The 21,849-nt window shown below is 34.3% G+C and overlaps 2 protein-coding genes and 1 long non-coding RNA gene across 5 annotated transcripts in view; 1 reads left to right on the forward strand and 2 right to left on the reverse strand.

Annotated features, from left to right (window-relative positions):
• The window catches only part of LOC111423499 (ecdysis triggering hormone receptor), a 90,954-nt gene that overhangs the window by 32,202 nt on the left and 36,903 nt on the right, over positions 1-21,849 (forward strand). The window lies entirely within an intron of this gene.
• LOC139432793 (uncharacterized) overlaps positions 1-21,849 on the reverse strand; it is a 74,167-nt gene that overhangs the window by 27,633 nt on the left and 24,685 nt on the right. The gene's annotated exons all lie outside the window — the stretch shown is intronic.
• On the reverse strand, positions 12,324-13,699 carry LOC139432789 (uncharacterized). Its single transcript, XM_071201602.1, has one exon. It carries the CDS (start codon positions 13,602-13,604, stop codon positions 12,351-12,353), a length of 1,254 nt encoding a protein of 417 aa, XP_071057703.1. The 5' UTR covers positions 13,605-13,699; the 3' UTR covers positions 12,324-12,350.

Consider the following 21,849-nt stretch of genomic DNA (forward strand, 5'->3'; position numbering starts at 1 on the left):
GTACGAAGAAATCTTTATTTATATTTTAATATCATTAATTGAGACATGATTATCATCAATTATAAACTTTAACACTTTGTTGACGTGGAACATCCCGCAGCTTTCGGTTTATTATAACATCAAAAGGACCTCCTCAACCGCAATGTTTATCTAAGAAATGGATATTTATAGCTTTAATCGTTTTCATTTTCGGGAGGTGTTTTGTAATTGAGTCCCAATTGTCCGGGAAAGACCTCGAAATCTTCATCCTCATCTCTACTAAATCCCAAGTGATCCTACCGGGATGGAAAAAGATATCTCACTTCTAAATCCTGTTGTTATACTTTTTCTTATAAAGCTCTATGTTACTCTTCGACAAATAATCACTTTTTTAGGTTTTCTTTCTTTTCATTTGAATCATTTAATCGAAACCTCACCCTCTCACCTTCTTATACAGGGTGTTACAATCGGAAATATTTAAGAAAACTAATCACGTATAATTATGAATTAAACTAAATTTTATTGAAAGTATTTTACATTAAACCTGTATGAAAATTACTCTTGACTCGAATGGCCAAAAAAAGGAAAAAAAGAGACGAAATTTTTCTCTTTCTATAAACGAGTTATAGGCAGGCTCACAGTGCGAGAAAAGAATAAAATAAAAGTGCAATTTGGTTATTACTTAAACAACTTTGTGTTATCCACTTAACAAAGTTATTTAAATAAAACAGCAATAATGGTTTACAGTTTGCAGGAAAGAATTGAAATTGTATTAATGTATGGATCCCAAAATGAATGTGCTCGACGAACTGCCGCAGTTTTTAATGAAAGGCATCCAGATCATGAAGAAATTCACTCAGACTGGGTCCGTTGCCAACATAAAACATAATGAGTCGAGAGTTTTGAATGAAACCGCTTAACTGGAAGTGTTGGGTCATTTCGGTATCAACCCCAATACTTCATTGCGTCAGGTATCTCGTGCAACTGGTATATCCTTGGGTTCTGTTCATAAAGTTGTAAAACTTCACAAATTCCATCCTTATAAATTGAAAATACATCAAGAGCTAACTGAAGACGATTTTGACAGGAGAATACAGTTTTGTGAAGAAGTGACCACTATTATTAATAATAACAACGTTTTTGTGAAAAATATCTGCTTTAGTGATGAATGCACTTTTTCTTTAAATGGATTTGTAAATAAACATAACTGCGGATATTGGAGTAATGAAAACCCTCATCTGACTATAGAAGGGCATACACAATATTTTGAAAAAGTTAATGTATGGGCCGGCATTTTGGGAGACCAAGTGTTTATCGATGGAAATTTAAACGGCGAAGTGTACTTGGATATGTTAGAAAATACTATCAATCCACTAATTACGAAAGCTCTCGAGAATCAGTTGGATAGAGAAGAAAATGCCTTACTTGATGAGAATGAATTACATTTTCAACAAGACGGAGCTCCTCCTCACTATGTTCTCCCAGTACCACAGTGGTTAGATAATACGTTTCCAAATAGATGGATCACCAGATTTGACGCCATTAGACTTTTTTTATGGGGTCATTTAAAGTCTGTTGTATTTACCCCTCAACCTCAAAATTTAGAAGAACTTCGTCAGAGAATTACTGCAGCTTGCCGTGGAATTCAAAGGGAAGTTTTTGAAAATACACTTTGAACAATTATTAAGTTGATTTTCTCTGCAAAAAGATTTTGTACATAATTAAATAACTGAAAATAAAGTAGAACGTTTCAAGCAGTTAAAAGTTGTTTAAGTAATAACCAAATAAACCTAAAAGAAAAGAAAAATGAAACAGAAATCGTTTTTTCCAAATATCTCTGACAGACGCCAGGCAAGCTAACCAACGTAGGTATATCATTGTCAAAATAACCTATATATCAAAGATTTCGGATTGCTCAGAAATAATAAAGGTTTAATGGTCGTTTTAAAAACGAACATGGTAATTTAATTTTATAAATTAATAATAAAAGATTACTTATTCTTGCTTTTAAGAAGGTAATTAAAGTTTTTAATATTAATTAAAGCGGGAAATTTCGAAAACGAATCGATCAATTTAAAAAAAATAAATACTAACATGTAGTACCTTAAAAGACCTTTAAAATGAGGTATCCCTTTCCATTTAAGATTTTTAAGGGGTTAGTTTCTGGCGGCGCACAGAAGCGAATTAGTTAAAAATCTTGTCCAAAAAGATATTTTTGTCAATTTTTTACTTCAAATTCAAAATTGGCGGAAATTAAGAAATATCTATACAATTAACAAGGATGAAGTATTTTATGATATACTGCGATTTTATTTAATTGTATCTACCTATATTTTTATACAGGGTGATTCAAAAAGCCGCTGACAGACTTCTAAAAGTCTTAATATACATGGGGTCGCAAATGCCTCCTTAACGAGATATAGCGGGTCAAAGTTTCTTTAAAATTAAACATTATCTGTAATAAAAAGCCCTTTTTTAAAATATTTTCAACGCCACTGCTAATTTTGCCAAACGGGCAGTATTTTCGTGTAAAGTGATCAATTATCTATCAATTGGTCTCTTACAAAACTTTGATTAAAGTTACAGTTTTTGATTCCATTAACAAATTTTCTACAAACGTGTTTTTCTTAAAAACTATTGCTTTGATCAAAGTTTGTAAGAGACCAATTGATAGATAATTGATCACCGTTTGACAGAATTAGCAATGGCGTAGACACTATTTTTAAAAAAAGGCTTTTTATTGCAGATATAATGTTTAATTTTAACGAAACTTTGACCCGCTATATCTTTTCATCTTCTTTTCATCTTCTTTTCATCTTCTTCTTTTTAAGACTTTTCATCTTAATTTTTGATGTATTACCTGCCTTAGAAGTCTGTCAGCGGTTTTTTGAATCAGCCTGTATATAGAATGGTCCGTTACTACTGGGACACAGAGGAACAGTGAATTCTTTACATTAAATTATTACGATTTAACCCAATTTATGTTAGTCCAATTGTTAATAATAACGAAAATACAGATGATTAAAGTTAACACTTTATTTTCGCTTTTGCTTAAATTATGAACATGAAAATTGGTACATTATCATTTTTTGAGACGATAAATAATAATTTGGTACATATCCTTTTAATCGTTAAAATTTTTGCAACTCACACAACTTGAAACAGTTTCTGAGACATTTTTACATATATTTGGTATACCTACCAACCTTCTCTAAAGTTCTCCGTTTCCAAGATAATCACTGTTTAAAGGCACTTTGCAAAAGTTAATTATGCTCAGTAAACATTAGTTGGCGTTGAAAATGATTTTATTTCGTCAAACACTAGACTAACATCGTCAATTGGCATTAATACTAGAGTATTAATGCTAATTAATTAAAAAAATTTATTAATGCTAAGAGTAAAATTATTAAAGAAAAATGAAAATAAAGTATAAACTTTACCCATCTGTATCTTCATTAGTAACGGACCAGCCTGTATAAGACGTATGATTAATAATTTTCAAGGAAAAAATCTTGTAAATAATAAATTGAATTGACACAATAACAACTTTTAATATTTTACCGAAAACTCAGCGTGTCAATTCAATTTTTTAATTTCTTTCTAAAAAATTATTAACTTTAGAACGGTAACATCTCATACTAAAATTAATTAGTGGTTCAGAAAATAAATTGTAATTTTGGTTAGAAACTTTTTTTGTGGACACCCTATATTATCAATAAATTTAATAGTGAAAAAGTGTCCCTTTATGTTTATTTTCTAACTGCAAATGCGCTCCCCAAACAAACAGCACATAGCAGAATTATGATTTTTTTCCGAATAGTATTATAGTGTGTGTATAAAGATACACACACTATAATAAAAATTTATTTTAAGGTAAAACCGCAAAATACCGCAAGAATTTCTAGTGCAATCTACAATAGTAGGCCTTATACTACAACACGTATACAATATTACTTTTGAACAATGTTAAACAATTTATTTTTTGCCCATCTAAATATCGTAAAATAAATTATTTTCTCAATTTCAACTGATGTAATCAAACAATATTACAAAAATACTAATAACAGAATTGTTGCTTTCAATATATTACACAATTCTACTTACCACCAGCAATAGGTTCTATGATAAATTTTCGAAATATATAAAAAAAAGTGTAAAGGAAAAATTAATTAAAAACCACAATTTTTACCGATATTTTACCTAGGTGATATACAAATGTCAACAATTTCAGACCAATAGCGATAACTAGCGTTTTTTCAAAGATATTTGAAAGCATCGTCTCGTAGCGAATTTTGAGTTTTCTGGACAGGTTCAATGTTGTTAGTAATGCTCAGCATGGTTTTAGACGGGGCCTGTCTACAGAGACTGCGTCATTGAATTTTATTGAGTTCATCTACGATAACCTGGATAAAGGTAATTTTGCTGTGGGTCTGTTCTTCGACATGTCGCGTGCGTTTGATTCGCTGCCACTAGTGTACATCATGCAGAAATTATATGCTTTGGGTTTGCGAGGCACGATTTTAAATTGGCTTCAATCATTTCTGGAGGAGCGAAAAATAAAAGTGGTCCTCTCTGGTCAGGAGTCATCGGAATCAAATGTTCGACTGGGAGTTCCCCAGGGCTCAATCTTGGGCCCATTAATTTTTCTGTTGTATATAAATGACCTTCCTGAGTATCTTTCCGATGTCCACATAGTCATGTATGCCGATGACACGTCAATTGCCCTGGCGTCGAATGATGCTGATATGCTTTTTTTCTAAAGTCAAGCATACCGTTGAATCATTTGATGCTTGGTGCAAACAAAATCGTATTGTTCTTAATCTAAAAAAGACCGTGTTTGTAAATTTTCATAAGAGGAGAAGGCTTCCGCAAGCCGATGATATCATTTTATCAAATAGCTGCAAGTTTTTGGGTGTTTATCTAGACGAGCAGCTAAGTTTTGACAAACATGTTGATCATCTGGTTTCGAAATTGAACTCGTCCTTCTATGCAATTCTGAAGTTGAAGGGATGCCTCCCGCTATCGGGATTATTAGATGCGTATTATGTTATTCGCATCTCTCATACAATATATTATTGTGGGGAAGATCGACGGAGTGGCGGCGTGCCTTTGTAGCACAGAAGCGCATTATAAGATTAATCTTCGACCTAAACTGCAGAGATTCCTGTAGAGATACATTCAAGGGCAATTCGCTTCTTACTCTTCAAAGTATATATATAAATAAATCAGTTGTTCATGTGCGGGAGCATGTCGATAGATACCCTGTCATGAAACACAATTACGAAACTAGATCTGATAGTTTGGTGTGCTTGGGTCATCATAAGACGGCTTTCTTTGAAAAGAATCCACGGTATGATTTCCCAAAGCTCTATAATAATTTGCCATCTGCAATTAAAAAAGCTAATACGCTTAGCTCATTTAAACATAAAGTAAAAATGATGCTTGTAGAAAGGGCGTTTTACGACCGCCAGGAATACTTGTCATTTAATTTTAGTATTAGTTCTAGTCAACTAGCATAGGTTATACTTCATAATTTAATTTCTCTCTTTCTTTGTTGAATATTGTGTATTATATATTGTATGTGGTTTGAACTTGTCACATCTACTATTTGTAGCCAGGTGATTAAATAAATTATTATTGTTATTATTAAACAATCAATTGACAACTAAAATATTTTGGTGGCGATTGTTACAATAATAATAAATAAGGTGTTTCAAGGCACCTTGGGGTTTACTTAATCAAAGAGCACTAATTGCATTTTCAATCTTATTCCTTAAATTTTTCCAATTTTGGCCGAGATTTTTAAAAAATTCGCCTGTGTGCGGCGGGGGGTTGAAGTGAGTGAGTCAATTTGTGCATAAAAAGTTGTCCCCCTTGGTTTTATTCTTTACCTATTTCAACGATTTTCTTTTTAAACTTCCGGATTTACAGAAATTGAGGTGGAAAGTTTTGAAATGAACACCCTGTATACATCGAGCAAGTCAAATTTGTCTTGCAAAACCTCGATTTCATGGCATGAGTAAAAATACCTAAAAAACAACAAAAAAGACGTGTTATAGTAGAAACCACGAGAGCTGACAGTGACAGATCGCTTAAAAATGGTATGAATCAAGATATGGACGTATGACTTAGATTATTTCACCACATACATTTAAATGAAGGTTATGTTAGTAATGGATGTCAAAGATATTATTTAATGATTTTCCTTTCAAAGAAAACATTTTCGGCTTGTAAAAACACTAACAGAGTCATGACAACGCTCACAAGACGTTTGGATTTGAGGTTATAGTTATAGAGTTACATCCAAGGTTTATAGAACATAAGGTTACCTCATTCCCTATGCCTCTGTAGTATCGATTATTACCCCGCAAATTGACGTCACTGGTTCGATACAGTCAGAATAAAAGATAGCCTATACGTGCCTATACTGTGGTACAGTCTATATAAAATATTTAAACCTCGCATCGTGTTGTGTTGTTCATAGACCAGCTACGTCACTGACCCACCTTGCCTCTCAGAGGAGGAGAATCGGTATTGGGTAACCTTATGTTCTATAGACCTTGAGTTACATCCCTTAGAAGAACAGACGTACTTTTTCGACGCGACCATTTGAATTGTACAGCAGACATATTAAACTAATGCTATCTCTTTCTAACACACATTACTCGCTAGCGGTTTGTGAACTACGTATGGCATTTGTAAGAGCGGAAAACGATGATTTACTGCCAGCTCTCGTGGTGTCTACTATATTAGAAATACATTTTAGTATAAAAAAGGATTGTGTGTTAGTATAGTAAAACATATCACAAGAAAGTAACTTGTGTATTCAGGTCAACGTTTAGCCACCTGGGAACAGAAAATCTAACAAAACGTGTCTCACACACCAGAGTTTGTATACGCTCCAGTTGAAACGAGTACTAAAAACCAAGATGAAACTTTTTAATTGAAACTAAAACCCGTCACACACAATAGTGTGCATTACATTTTATCCCTACAATATTCTTATTTGAAATCGAGGCGATATCGAATCGATTGCTTGGAAAACGCATCGCATCAGTTGATTGATGTACACCCGTAAGCACATCGTCAAAACTCTTTTCTAATGCAGGAACGCCGTCAAGCGGCAAATTATAAACTAATATCCGTCGCTCGATTTACCGTAAACGTCGCCTTCGCCCCTTTAGGGGAGCTCCTAGAAAAGGGCGAAGTCCTTTAGATGGCGTCCGCACGGAATCACCAAAAGGACTGCAAGGATAACGTCCCTCTTTTCTCCGTCGTCGTCCCCTTCAGGCGGAAATATTGCAAGGACGCGATCCTCTATCCGTACGAGCACAGGGTGTATGAAATGGTAGTGCCCAGTAGGGGTGTGTTAAACGATGAAAGAGATCGAGTGTGCTTATGGTAATATCTGGTGGATTTTGTACGAACGAGAAATGGAATAAACTATACGAAAAAAACACTATAAAAATGTCGAGGTATTTAGATTTAGAGGTGATTTATGAAAATGTCTCGTAAAAACAGTCTTGTGTTTTGTTGGACTTGGTTTAAAATGATTGTTATAAAGTAATAAGCTAACTTTCAAATATAAGAATCGATTTTTTTATCCCAAATACAGTTTGAACCTTCCGTTTAACAATCTGACTGATGGCTTAATTCGATGGCCAAACTTGACCATTTCTTTTTTACCTTCTTTTCTTTTTCTTTATCGCCGAAACGTCGACCGAATAACTCCGATCAAGATTCTCATTGTTGCGTTTCTTTTTTTCGTTTAAACCAAAACGTAAGAATACAAATACCTCGATTATCTTCCTTCTTTTTGTATTTATTTCATTTTACAACGTTATTTTCGAAATTTAACACCCGGTCATGCAACAATATTTAGGTCGGTTAACGACGAAATGTTTCTTTTTTGTCATGTCACTCCGTTCGGTAATCTATTGCCACTTTGAACTTCACTGTTGAGTTCGAAACTTTAATCACGACTAGGTTATATTTGGACGAAAAGTTTTAGTTTCGAACGAGGTTTTCGCCGTATCTAATTATTGTAGGAAAACGGGGGAGAATAGAAGCGGAAACTGCTACAACTTCCGGTACTCGAAATTCTATCCATACGCAGAAGCCGTTCACGAAAGTTTAAATTAAAAAACGCTCTCGAGTTTTCCAATTTTCTCCTACACCAGCAGCTTTTTCATAACTGGGTCAAAGAGGATCGGCGTTAATAGCATATTTACATGTGTTCCCATAAGAGTTTTAATAAATAAAAAAAACTCAATTTTTAAAAGATACTTGCTAAGATACAATTCGATTAGATGCAAGCTGGTGGTCCTTAAAGCGGCGTACTTAAATGACACAATATGGCGAAATAAATAAATTAGAACTGAACCCAAAGCATACAATAGTATATTAAAAAACAAGTTTCGTAAGACACGCTTGAAATGCACGAATTCAATTTGAAGTGCACGAGTGGCGAATCCACGAGTTTTTTTAGTGAATGAGTGCTTTAAGTCTTATGAAACGTGTTTTTTATGCTATTTTTTGTAATTCGCGTTTTTATACTTTTTTTTAACAAAAATAAAGTAAATTTTGGCAATGTAGGGAAACAGATATGTAGCAGTTGGTAACACCGGAACACTTGAAAATAGAAACTTTGAATTGACAATTAGAAACTGTCAAAACACAAAATATATTCACCTGAAAAAAATTTTTGATGTACACCTCCCAAAATGAGAGAAATTGCTCAGAGTCCATGTCCTCATCATTGTGGACCTTGTATTTGATGCTAAGAACGTGTTTAAATATCCATAGACAAAAATTGTCACATTGACAACTGGAAAATTAATGACCCAATGTCACCAACTTGAACTGGTTCCATAAAATGTTACTAAAATCTCATTACAGCATCGGATGCTGTAAAGAGTCTCATTACAGCACCCGTTTGAGTACTGTTATAGCTTCCATTACCGTAGCGCAGTGTTTCTCAAAGTTTTTTCTCTCGCGGCACATTTTCGAAAAAAATTTTTATTGAGGGCACACCAACTTTAAAAAAATTACTTTTAACTATAAATCAATAAATAGAAAAGAATTTAAAAGAAAGATTTATTATAATATGAATATAAGAACAATATAGAAACATTTCCTAGAATAAAATAAAAAATGAGTAATAATTAATAGTATAAATACAAAATAAAGAAACCTGTAATAAACATGTATTTTAGTGAGAAATATGTGATTGACGATGTTTTGTTATCTCTTCTATATTTGGTTTTATTGTTGAGAGAGCAACTCTCAATTCGTCCTCAACATTTTTCAATTGTGATCGTTTATTATTTTTTATGGTTGTTAATGTTGAAAATCCTAATTCGCACAAATAGGATGTTGAAAACTGGAGCAAAATACTTTTTGCTCTTTTAAATAATTTTGGATATTCATCATGAATTGATATCCAAAATGTATCGAGTGGAAGTTCTGAATATTTTAATTTTAATGTTCGGTCAGAAGAGAGGGAGATTAGTTCTTCCTCCTCTTCAAGACAAAGATTGCTGTCTGACGTATTACCAGTAAAAGGGTTTCGAATTCAGTCATGTTTTTCTATATGGATGGATGGAAAATATTTGGCTGCTTGCTGAAGAGTGTCTAAATGACTTTTCACCAAAGGTGCCAGTAAATTTCTCTTAGCGTCAGGAATTTTGGCAAACATCTCTAAATTGTTCTCGCCGAGTTTTTTTGACCATAAACATAACTTATTACTAAATGCAGTTAATTTGTCCGTTGATGTTAAAATATTTTCGTGTCGTCCTTGCAAACTTGAATTTAAATGGTTAAGATGTGAAAAGATATGTTCTAGGTAACACACCACAATTCATTGCTCAAACAGTCATAAAATTGTTGTGTTTTCAAAATTCTTCTTTTCTCCTTTTCTCCCATAGTCGTTTCTTCTTTAAAGAATACACAAAGTTCTTCTCTTAACTCATACACACGAGCTAAAACTCGTCCTCTAGAAAGCCATCGAACTTCACTATGCAATAATAAGCAATTGTAATTAGCTTCCATGCTGTCACATAATTCTTTGAATAACCGTGATTTTAATGGTCTGCTTTTAATATAATTGACTATTTTTATCACATCTTCCAAAACAGATATTAGTTCCGTAGGAAGAGTTTTGGCTACTAAAGCTTCTCGATGTATAATACAATGAGTAGTAATAATATCCCTTTCTCATTACCGACCATTGCAGGAGCACCGTCTGTACAAATTCCTGTACAAAAGTTCCAGGAGAGATTGGAATTTTTGAAAAAATTGTCGACGCAATCAAATATTTCTTTACCCGTTGTCCTCCCCGACAATTCTTGACAAAATAAAAATTGATTTATAATTTAATCCCCGTTAATTAAGCGTACAAATCCCATTAATTGTTCTTTTCCGCTAATGTCTGTTGATTCATCTATTTGTAGGGCAAATATTTTATTGTTAAGTTTTTGGTGAATATTTTTTGCTATGTTTTCCGACATATCAGCAATTCGTCGACTAATGGTGTCGTTGGAGAGAGGGATTTTGTTTATTTCAGTTTCTGCTTCTTTCCCTAACATACATTTCACCATTATTCGACAAGCAGGGCCAATTAACGTTTCCCCAATTGAATGAGGTTTCATCTTCTGTGCAATAAGTTGGGCTACCTCGTAAGACGCAATTTGTGCTTTATCTGACACCCTTACTGCTTTTTCGAATTTTTGGGATTGTTTGGCACTATTAGTTATTAATCGTTCAAAATAATTTTTGCAATTGAACACCAAACTTGGGTGAACTTTTTCCAAATGCCGTTTTAGTTTGCTAGGAACCATTGCTCCGTTTGTTTTTGTATTCCCACAAACAACACATAAAGGCAATGGGGTATCTACGCTTCCTGTCCATGTAAAACCATAATTAAGGTAATCTTCACTATACTTTCTTGAATTAATTTTCGCCTTTTTTGCCGGAGGTTCATCCACTACTAAAATTAGCCTCGTCAGCAGCTGTAGTGGATGCACTATTAACAGTTAAAAATTTTCTTAAATCCATTTTTGATAAGCTAAAAAGAATATGTTAAAATTTATTAATTCTAATTATTATTATTTCATTAATTTTAAAATTTTATTATAAATTTTTGCTTATTGACTATTAGTACATACAAGATGCCGATATAAATCCGATACCCCTCATCTGTTTTCGTAATAAAATATATATATTTTTTTACAATAAAATGTATAAATAAAGGAAACCTAGACTATATTAATTTTTTAAGTAAATTGGATAATTACATTATTTGTCAAAAATCTGCAAACTCTATAACAGTTCTAAGTTATAAAACATGTAAATTTCGTTAAGATCGCATTTATGTTATTAATATAAACAATTAAGTAAATAAATAATCTTACCTTATTTTTTCTGAGAAATCCTAATTATTCAATAAATAGCACGAAAACACAATAACAATTGAATAACATAAAGAAAAGCCCAAAACGTTTTACAGTCCTAGAGGACCTAACCTAGAGAGGATATACAGTATTTTCGGGGAATAACCTAATACGCTTTACCGATGGTTTTTCGGAAACTTCCTCTTTAGTCAGTAGATGGCTTTACGAGAGTACGGCGCACAGTAGAAATTTAATTTAAATTAATAAATTTAAAAGACTTTCAACATTTCGCGGCACACTTTAAGATATTCACGGCACACCTTTTGAGAAACATTGCCGTAGCGAATTACAAAAAAAATATTAACATATTATGCAGAGACTCGACCAGAAACAACCAAAACAAAAAGAATGCTAGAAACTATAGAAATGAAAATACTGCGTAGAACAGCTGAGATAACATTGATGGACAAAGAAAGAAGTGAGAACATCAGACAGGTTTGCAAGATGGATAACATCAATGATGTGGAATTAGACAGAAAGAAGAAATTAGGGAGATAACTTTAAATATGCATCTCTATGTATTATGTGGCTTAATAAATGTCTAATACAAATTGTTAAGTTTATGAGAGAGACGCACGGCTAAACCCGAATGTTTCTAGTTCTAATTGTAAGTTTAGTGTTAGTTATAGTGATAGTGCTAGTGTTATTTCTAGTATTAATCGAATCAAGTTATTAATAAAAATTTCCTACTCAATTTTAAACTAATAATTTCATACTATTCAAACAATTAAATACTTATTACTGTTCTACTTTAGTTACTTTAGTTACTTTAGTTTGATAGAGCCTTTTATATAGAAAACAAAAAAAATGTAATCCGATATTTTCGTAAAAGAAATATGAATCCTCTTTTAACAAGCACCTTCACACCCACAACACAAAAAAAAATCATCGTCATTCTATCTTGTTCAAATTTATATATCGTCAAATACATGGCAGGTTTTTTCCTATAAGAATCTCTCCGTCCCTAAATATTAGATCAATCATCTGCTTATTGTTATAAGGAAGTCGTATCGCAAGCTTCAAGGTCGCGCTGTAACATTCCCTCCCAATTTCGGATTGTTTTATTTGAAAAATATCACTGTTGACCTCCTCCACAGATTTGTCTCCTAAGAATATATCGTTTTTAAGATAATCAAAACTTTCTTTGATATGTAATGGAGCTTGATCTATTTTACATTTCATTTGAATCGAACAGATTACTCCGTCATCGATGGAATTCGTTTCGATTGGGTTATTATAAACTTCTAGAATTTCACCTTTCGGGTCTATAACGTATCGATAAGCTGGTTTTCTTTGAAGAAAATTTGACATTTTAGGACATTTTAAAGATTCAAACCAATGGTCGAAACAAACTTGTTCGGAGTTATCGTGTAAAAGTGATCTCTTAGAAAATTCTAATTCTCGTCGATATTGTTCGGATTTTGTTAATAAACCATTATGAACGTTTACAAGAAGTACTAAATATTTCATTATAATTTCTGATTCCGCTTCGGTTAAAATTCTATCATTACAATCCGATATAAAAGAAATTTCAGGTAAATAAGATAAAAATCTTGAATCGGCCAAATTATATGTTCCAGTAATATAACACATATTATCTGGAATGTCGTAAATACAACAAATTTCATATCGAGTATCCATCAACATATCTAAAAGATCAACTGCTCTAACTCCCATTGGTATCACTAATTTTAATGATGGATTTGATTTTTCCATATTTTCCGCAAACTTTCTTATTTTATTATGAAGGTGCATACTGGATGTTGGCCAAGAACCAAACATATTTTTTTTCATTGAATTTATAACCAAAAGAAATTGATCCAATATTTCTCCTATAGGAAAACAAAGATCTGTTCGTTCCAAAATATGTCTATTTAAAACAACCAAAGTATTCAAACTTAATGTTAATATTTCCAAAGTGTTATAAGCCCTTAATAAAACTCCGCGTTCGTCTAAAGGAAGATTTTTATCGAGAAATCTCCAATTTACTTCGTACATACTTTGATGTAATTTCCTTCGTATGTTACCAGTAGCTTTTTTAAGATACGATCCGCATGTTGTATATAAAAATTTACAAGTTCCTCGTAGCTTATTCACATCTGAATATGTTAAAAATGAGAATATTAAATAAAGTATTGATGGCGGGATGGTGTTTAAACTTGGTGTTTTATCCATTTTTTTTTTTACTGAAATTTTTTTTATTTACGAATGGTTAGATGACGTCTGCCATCTAACCATTCGCAATTTAAACAATAAATAATGACAGTGAAAATTACAATTTTGAAGTTAACGTTTATAACATTTAAGTGCATCTCTATACCTTTTTTAATACATTTCTAAATATTGTTAACTCTATAAAATGGTACAGAGCTTATTTTTGGAAACTAAGATGGTCTTTTAAATGAAGTATTCTGTTCGGATATTCATAAGTCTTTCAGACGTCATTGTATACCAAGGGGTTAAGGGAATTTCATATACTCTATGGTATAAGTCTCAATATATGAATGTAGTAACCATAGTTACGAAACTACTATGTACTTGCACTGTACCACATAAAATGCAACACTGGTATTGGGTAATTTTGCAAAGGAAAAGTTTTGCTTAGAAAAGGTTGTAGCGCCGAAAATTCCAAACAAGACACAAATTGATAGGATCGGGCTCCGGTAACTCAGTGAAGAAGGGAGGGTTCTGATCTAAATAAGGGCGCCACGAACTTAAACCGAAACCTATCAATACAAACCTTTGACCCAGCAAGTCCGAATCCAATGTCAAAGGAAAAGAAACAAGTACCAACATACACAAAAAAAAGTAATGTTGAGATAATAGATTCAAATAACTATATCGAAATGTGTTCAAAAATTGACTAACTTTGTTAATCAAAATAATTATATTAATAATATATCTAGTATTATACCAATAATGTTCTTTAATAATGAGAAGTAAGGATATGAAATTAATCTCCAAAAAAAACCTTATCGCTTTTGACTCGAGAAACCAAAAATAAAATACAAATAATAAAATCCTGAAATAAAGTAAAATTAGTACACAATAAATTATCATCAGCTGATGTAAATATAATTGTGGGACACCCAAAATAAGTGTCAAAAAAAAGTAAACAAGCCCGCAAGAGTTTTATCACCTCTTGATAAATTTATCCGATAGATAAATCCAGCTCTTAGCCAATGAGAGCGCTTAAAACCGCCGTAACCATGGCAACTATCCTCTAGATAGTTTATCAGGAGGATGGTAAAAGTGGGCCTTAATAAATTTTAAATCGGTGATAATAACAAAAAGTATATATATATATTGAGTTGAAGACTCTTAATCAAAAAAAGGTATTAATTAATTAATTAATCATTAAATCAAAAACACGAAGAATTAAATCTTTCTCTTATAGTTACTAATCCTGAATTGCGCCAAGACCGCCAAGACGCGTCCGACGTCCAAAAGGTTATGTTTTACTTGCGTAGACCCTTTGCGCAGCTTCCTATCCCTCTCTCTTTCTTCGGAAGGAACCGGACGTAGAAAACGGAAATTAAGATGGCTGCTCTCAGGAAATGTAAACCACGAGGTCGAAACCTCCACGAAGGCGATATATATATATATTAGTAAAAGTTTATAATAAGACGCAAAAATAAAAAGCTTGACGATCTATAACGGCTTCACGTGATGGGTGAAATAAACCACGAATAAATCCGATGAAACACTCCAACAGGTGCCAAAATAAATGAGTATAAGAGCCAATCCGGAAAATCCGCAAACGAACATCTTGCCAAAACACCAATGCAAAACTCTTCTAAGACACTCTTATCTCAAAAACGTGGTATCAGCCCATTTAAAAATCAAACGCCTCCTCAATCGAACCCAAAGACACAACGGTTCGAAGACGACTGGTTAAACCGCTTGTAACCACGAAAACAATATCTAAACGGAAATAAATCCCCCCACCCCAATCAATCATAACATAATAAAAATCACTAAAAATGCATCGAATCTTACGTCAAACCAACCATAGATGGTGTTAAATTATGAAAACAATGAAATTACGAAAAATGAAAATAAAAACCGCTACAATCCCCCCCAAGTTCAAGAAGTTTACTCCGTAAACTTACACTAAACTGGCAGAAGATACCTACTACAATAGACCACTAAGTCCAAACTACTAGAAGACCTAAACTAACAAAGCCTAGTTCTACCAACTACCTACTAACTACCTACTAAGCCAAAAGGCCAAAAACCCAAAACACAAAACCAACCCCAACGCAAACGCGATACCCAACAAAACCTATATCTAAACGGAAATAAATCCCCCCACCCCAATCAATCATAACATAATAAAAATCACTAAAAATGCATCGAATCTTACGTCAAACCAACCATAGATGGTGTTAAATTATGAAAACAATGAAATTACGAAAAATGAAAATAAAAACCGCTACAAGGTGACGTCCTTATGATAACTCTGCGTTTCCGAATGTTTCCGGTTCTAGCTCTAGTGCTGCATAACAATTAAAACTAGAACTAACACTAGACCTAGAACTAGAAAGTTTTGGGTTGGGTTGGGTTGGTTAAATCCAAATGTTTCTAGTTCTAGGTCTAGTGTTAGTTCTAGCGTTAGTGTTAGTTTTGCTGTAATGTCAAATTATATTGACATGTTGCATTTTATGTGCAACAAAGCTCTGGTTTCTATAGAAATATATTTTGTATGTATGTATGTAAGGAAACGGGAGTGCATACTCCCAACATAACCTCTCGTCACATTGAGCATTGGCAGTTTGAGATTGCCTATGTTACACATGTAACATAGTAAAAATAACTATCTCTGTCTTCTTGAGATTGACGTAGAGTGATTGTTGAATATACCAGATCTCAGCAATATTGAGTGCTTCCTGCATCCTCTCAAGGAGTACATTGACGTACTTCCCTCTAATAACGATTGCCAGGTCGTCTGCGTAGCCAACGGTTTTAAAACCAGCTAGTTTTAGGCATTTCATCAAGCTATCCAGGGTGAGATTCCACAGAAGTGGAAAAAGAAGTTGTAGGGTGGCTTAGACAGCCCTTAATTTAACGATTCTTTGCCTTAGAGTGCTCTCGATCCAACCACATAGGGTCAGAGGAACGTTATGCTCTAACAAGGCCTCGTTAATTCCAGAGAAGGTGGTTTCATCAAAAGTGCATCACCAACGAAGCTGGTCACCATGTGGAGAGTTAGTGTGGACTTCCCCTGGGTGTAAGCATGTTGATTAGAGCCTAGTGGCCTGGTGCACAAGCAAGTATCTCTAATGTAACGGTCGCAACGATTTCAGTAAAAAGGAGGAGAGACTAATTGGTCTATATGACTTTGGAAGGAAGTTGTCTTGCTTACCCAGTTTAGGTATGAAGTTTACCGTGACATCACGCCAACTTCCTGGTACGTAGCGAAGTGCCAGGAAACCCCGAATAATTCTCTTCAGGTGCGGTAGCAGGTCTTCCAGTTCTCATTGTAGAAGGGCAGGTGCAATCCCGTCCGGCCCTGGAGTTTTGAACGGCGAGAACAGCCCACCGTATTTCTTCCTCCTCACAGATGATTTTGGCCAAGCCCCAATCATCCGCTGTTGGTACATGTCGGAACCTGATATTAGAAGGTTGTTGGCATAGGAACCATCATCCTTCTTCATTAACCCAATTCGTCGTTCAGGGCTCGCAGCGAGCACCTTCTTCAGGCGGGAGACTTCGATAGAAGAAGTAATTTCCTCACAGAAGTCCCTCTATGCTGCTCGTTTCTTTTGATGAATTGTTTTCTTAAAAGCTGACAGTTTACTCTTATAGATCTGCCAGCCAGAATCGATCCTAGAGTCCTGTGTTCTGTTAAAGGCAGTCCGCGCCTCGTGTTTAAGTATGGCAAATTCGGGGCACCACCAGGTATATATATATATATATATATATTCCTCCATTTTACAGCAGTTCGCTGGTTGTTTACGACCCAGTTTTGTCAGTAACCTCGAAAGTATGGATCTGAATTTCTCCACATTCATCCTTCTTGGGTTTCAATTTGTTTCTGAACTTGGTGTTGCCAAGCTCAAAAGTAATCCACCTATGGTCAAACATCGACACATTGTCGGAAACTCTCCAATTGTGGACTGATCTTGAGATATCCATGGAGGCTAGAGTAATATCGTTACTGGATTACCCCCTGGCAGTTACAAAGGTTGGTTCTGTGCCTCGATTTAGTATATCTAAGTTACTGCTATCAATAAAATCTAAAATATTGCATCTTAAGTGAAATTCACTGTATCCGATGACTCAGACTTAAGTTCAATTCTGCTTTATAGATATATTTTATTCTTTGATTTTTGTGTAAAGTTTTTCGGTAAAACAAATGTATTGATTTTGTATATTTTAAGACATCGCAATCTTATAATGTGCTGTCAGCGGCAGGCGATGAAATCGCAGTGATGGCAAATCGATCATATTTTAGAAAATATGAAATAAAAAAGGTGAACGCTTGTTTAAGATGTTTGGTGAACCAGGGGAAGTCAACGAGCGGGAGTTGTTTCTTTTTATAACCTATTTAGCCAAGAAGTTTACTTCCCGCAGAGCAAAGAATAAACACAAACACCGACAGTAAAATATTTGGGGTTCATTTAAGATGAGTTACTTTGAAATCGTCGTCGTTGACCACTTTGAAGGCGAGTACTAAAATTTTATGATCTACAGATCAATTGAATTCAATTTGATGCGATAACCCAGATATTTTAATGCATTTTACTATTTTTATTAGTTTAAAACTAATTTTAGATTATGATTTCTTTTCGGAGCATTTTCTTTGTCTAAAATATAAAATGATTTATTACTTTAGTTATGAAATCTTATTGAGTTAACAAGGACCATTACCGTAAGAGGTAATTTGCATGATATGGGTCACATTATGGAGATTGTCAGGTCACCAACTAGGAAGGAAAACTTTTTGACCATCATTATTTTAAATTTATTTTAAACTTTTAATAATTATTATAACATAAAAGCAACCTATTATCTGGTATAATGATATAATTATCTTTACTCTAAATAGTTAGTTCCATTAGCAAACCCAATTTGAAACTGTCAACGTCCTCACTAAGAACGCACGAGTCTATCAGCACGTGTTTTTACCGAACGACGACAAAACAAATTCAGAACGAACCTCGTTCAGGTCGTCGTTCCAGAATAATTTCCGTATTTATCTAAGTCGCGTTCGCTTTCAAACAGTTTCAGTCGGATAATATATTGCTTGTTGGAAGTTGGGTTTTGTCCCCATATTGTTTACCCCCCAAAGAAATACAAAAAGTTATTTATGTTGTAAATAAAATTTTCTGTCAATTTTATTTTTGCTGTGTAAACTATCTTCAATTTACCTGGATAAAAATAAAACGTTTCTAACAAGAAGAAAAAGGAAAAGAATAGAAAGTGGGCGTAAAGTACAGGATGGGTGAATGCTTTTAGGAGGAGGAAGACAACTTAATGAGGGTAAAACTCCTGGGTTACGAAGAAAAACTGTTAGTCGTTCCGAAAGAGTGCGCTAAATTTTATTGTTTTGTATATCTTCTCGGTACGCAGATAATGTTCTGCGTTTAACTATTATGACACCTTAAATGGTAAAGACTTCGAAATACATTTCCGTGCTTTTTTTAATGAAAAAAAATATACTCTGCTTTTCAATATACGATTAACTAAAGCTTTGAAAGCTTTTCTAAAAACGTTTTGAAACTTTTTACGACGTAGCTCTTTACGTTCTTAAAAGGAAGTTAAAAACTTTTAAAAAAAGATAAGTTTATGTTATTAAAAAATCTTTTGTTATAACGGTAATCTTTATCTTAGATAAAATATGATTTTAATAAAATCAATAATAAAGTATGTATGTGATAAATAAGATTCAAATAGAAAAATGTATTCCCAAGTAAGTAATACTTGCCAACTGATGATCATGGAACTTCTCTCTTGCCCTTGAAGATCCAGGAGGAAGTTTGTCAACGAGAGTGATAAAATAACTCACAAATAATGACAAAAAACATGGAAATTAACACCGGCGAGACGATAGCAACAAACCGCCCAGCAACAAACTTTTTCCTTTATATTTCCACCTACTTCTAGGGCCCATATCTTCGTTATCTAGAAAGATAGCGAAAAACTAAGCACACGGTTGGAAAGCTTGGTCTTTTCTCTATCTTAAACCGAGCAAGAAGAGCAATTGAGAATAAGAGCAAGAAAAATAAGAAACGTCGCGCTGCATTCAATTTACCTCAAAATTACCAAACTTCACGGCATTGTGCAGCCGTTGCCAGATGGAAATTCAATAAATGGTTTAAATGTTCGGAAAGAGCTGACCATGGACTATCTTATTCCGAGTTTTCGTCCGCCAATATCTATCAGCGTCTGTAAGAAAACGCACCTGAAAAAGCCCCTATCGATGAAAACACGCATATATTTCTTGCACTAATAACTTTCCTATTTGACTGGCAAAAACTCTACAACTATATTCAGCTTATGGGAAATTTCCTGCTCTTTCCAACGATGTGTGACACACCGTGATCACACGTTTGCACAATCCTTTTTTCTGACTATGAACTACCTAAACCACGCTTAGGTCAATAACTCTCTTGTATGACGAGGAGAAAACTCTAGAACTATATTCATCTTATGGAAAATTTTCTGCTGTTTCTAAAACTAGAACTAAAACTAGAACTAACACTAGCACTATCACTAGAACTAACACTAGACCTAGAACTAGAAACTTTCGGGTTCCAACTAGTTTTCTGAAGAAGGTTGCAACATAGCACCCGAAACGTCAAACATTTGTTCAAAAAAGGCACGGCTCAACCCGAAAGTTTCTAGTTCTAGGTCTAGTGTTAGTTGTAGTGATAGTGCTAGTGTTAGTTTTATTAACAACAGCCGTGAAAGCCTTCGTACTTATATGTTTTTAAACGGTTTTAAATAAATTAAGAGTGAATGAAAAATTATCTGTCAACATGAAATGAAGTTAGGATTCTCTCTCGGGTAAAACTTTGTTCCAATTTTTCCTTCATCAAATGAGAAAGTTAGTGTAAGAAGTGATTGCGTTCTGCTACCTGTAGGTTGTCTTTCAGGTGCGTTTCTTTTACAGACACCGGCAGATATTGACGGCGTCTGTAAATGAAAACTCGAAATAAGACAGGCCAAGGTTAGTTCTTTTCGAATATGTAAACCATTTGTTGAATTTCCTTCTGATAACGCTTGCACAAGGCCTTAAGTGGGGCAATTTTGAGGTGATTTAAATGAAAAGACCAAACTTTCCAACCGTGTTATTAGTTTTTCGCTATTTTTCTAGATAACGAAAATATTGGACCAAAAAGTAAACGGAAATACAAGGGGAAAGTTTGTTGCTGGGCTGAAAAACGATTGTGCAAACGTGTGATTGAGATGTGTTATATACCGTTGAAAAGAGCAGAAAATTTCCCATAGGATGAATATAGTTCTAGAGTTTTCTCCCCGTCATATAAGCGAGTTATTGACCCAAGCGTGGTTTAGCCGCGGAAAAAATTCGTGGCAGCGCGACGTTTCTTATTTTTTCTTGCTCTCATTATCAACATATCGGCGGACGAAAACTCGGTTTAAGATAGAGAAACAACCAAGCTTTCCAACCGTGTGCTTAGTTCTTCGCTAGCGTTATAAATAACAAAGATATCCGTCCGAAAAATGCATAGATGGAAATACAAAAGTAAAGTTTGTTGTCAACTGTAGGCTCCTTTTCAGGAGCGTTTTCTTTACAGACGCCGACAAATGTATGTATGTATGTAGTTTCACGTGGGGGTGAGTTACTCACAGCACTTAGGCCCCAGCGGACCCTTTGTACGTCCCCACAGCTTACTGTTCATTCAAGGGTCAGAAAACCAGCCCAATCTTTTCATGAACGTTAATATAGAACAGAAAGGTATGTTCCTTATATCCGAAATTTGGAGCCATGGTACTCCGAAAATAGATTCCCTTAAGTACACGAGGTTTGGACAGTCACAAACAATATGACTTACCGTCTCGTCTTCCATTTCACACCCTCTACAGAGGGGTGTATTCGCCAGCTTCATGTAAAACATGTGCTTACGTAACCTGCAGTGTCCGGTCAGGAAGTGGGTGAGAAGCCTCAAGTCACTTTTCGATTTTCCCAGAAACTGAGAAAATGTCTTCCGGTCAGGGTAGAGCAGAGTTTTCTTAGCAAAGGCGCCTACTGCTGTCCCATCCCATCTATCGCAAAAAGCTCGGTGGGAGATGGAGTTTATCAGTTTTGATGCTGTATTAACAGCTAGTGGTACAAACGGTTCAGGGGAGATCGGTGACTTGTTAGCCGCCCGTTTCGCCAACCTGTCCGCATGATCATGTCCTTTAATTCCGATGTGTCCTTTTCGCCATTTTATCGTGACGTTGTTGTATA

The sequence above is a fragment of the Onthophagus taurus genome, chromosome 2, assembly GCF_036711975.1.
Source record: "Onthophagus taurus isolate NC chromosome 2, IU_Otau_3.0, whole genome shotgun sequence".
In the NCBI taxonomy this organism is placed as follows: Eukaryota; Metazoa; Arthropoda; class Insecta; order Coleoptera; family Scarabaeidae; genus Onthophagus; species Onthophagus taurus.

What these genes read in the sequence shown, in the direction of transcription:
- LOC139432789 (XM_071201602.1), bottom strand. Translation starts at nt 13,604, where the DNA reads ATGGATAAAACACCAAGTTTAAACACCATCCCGCCATCAATACTTTAT.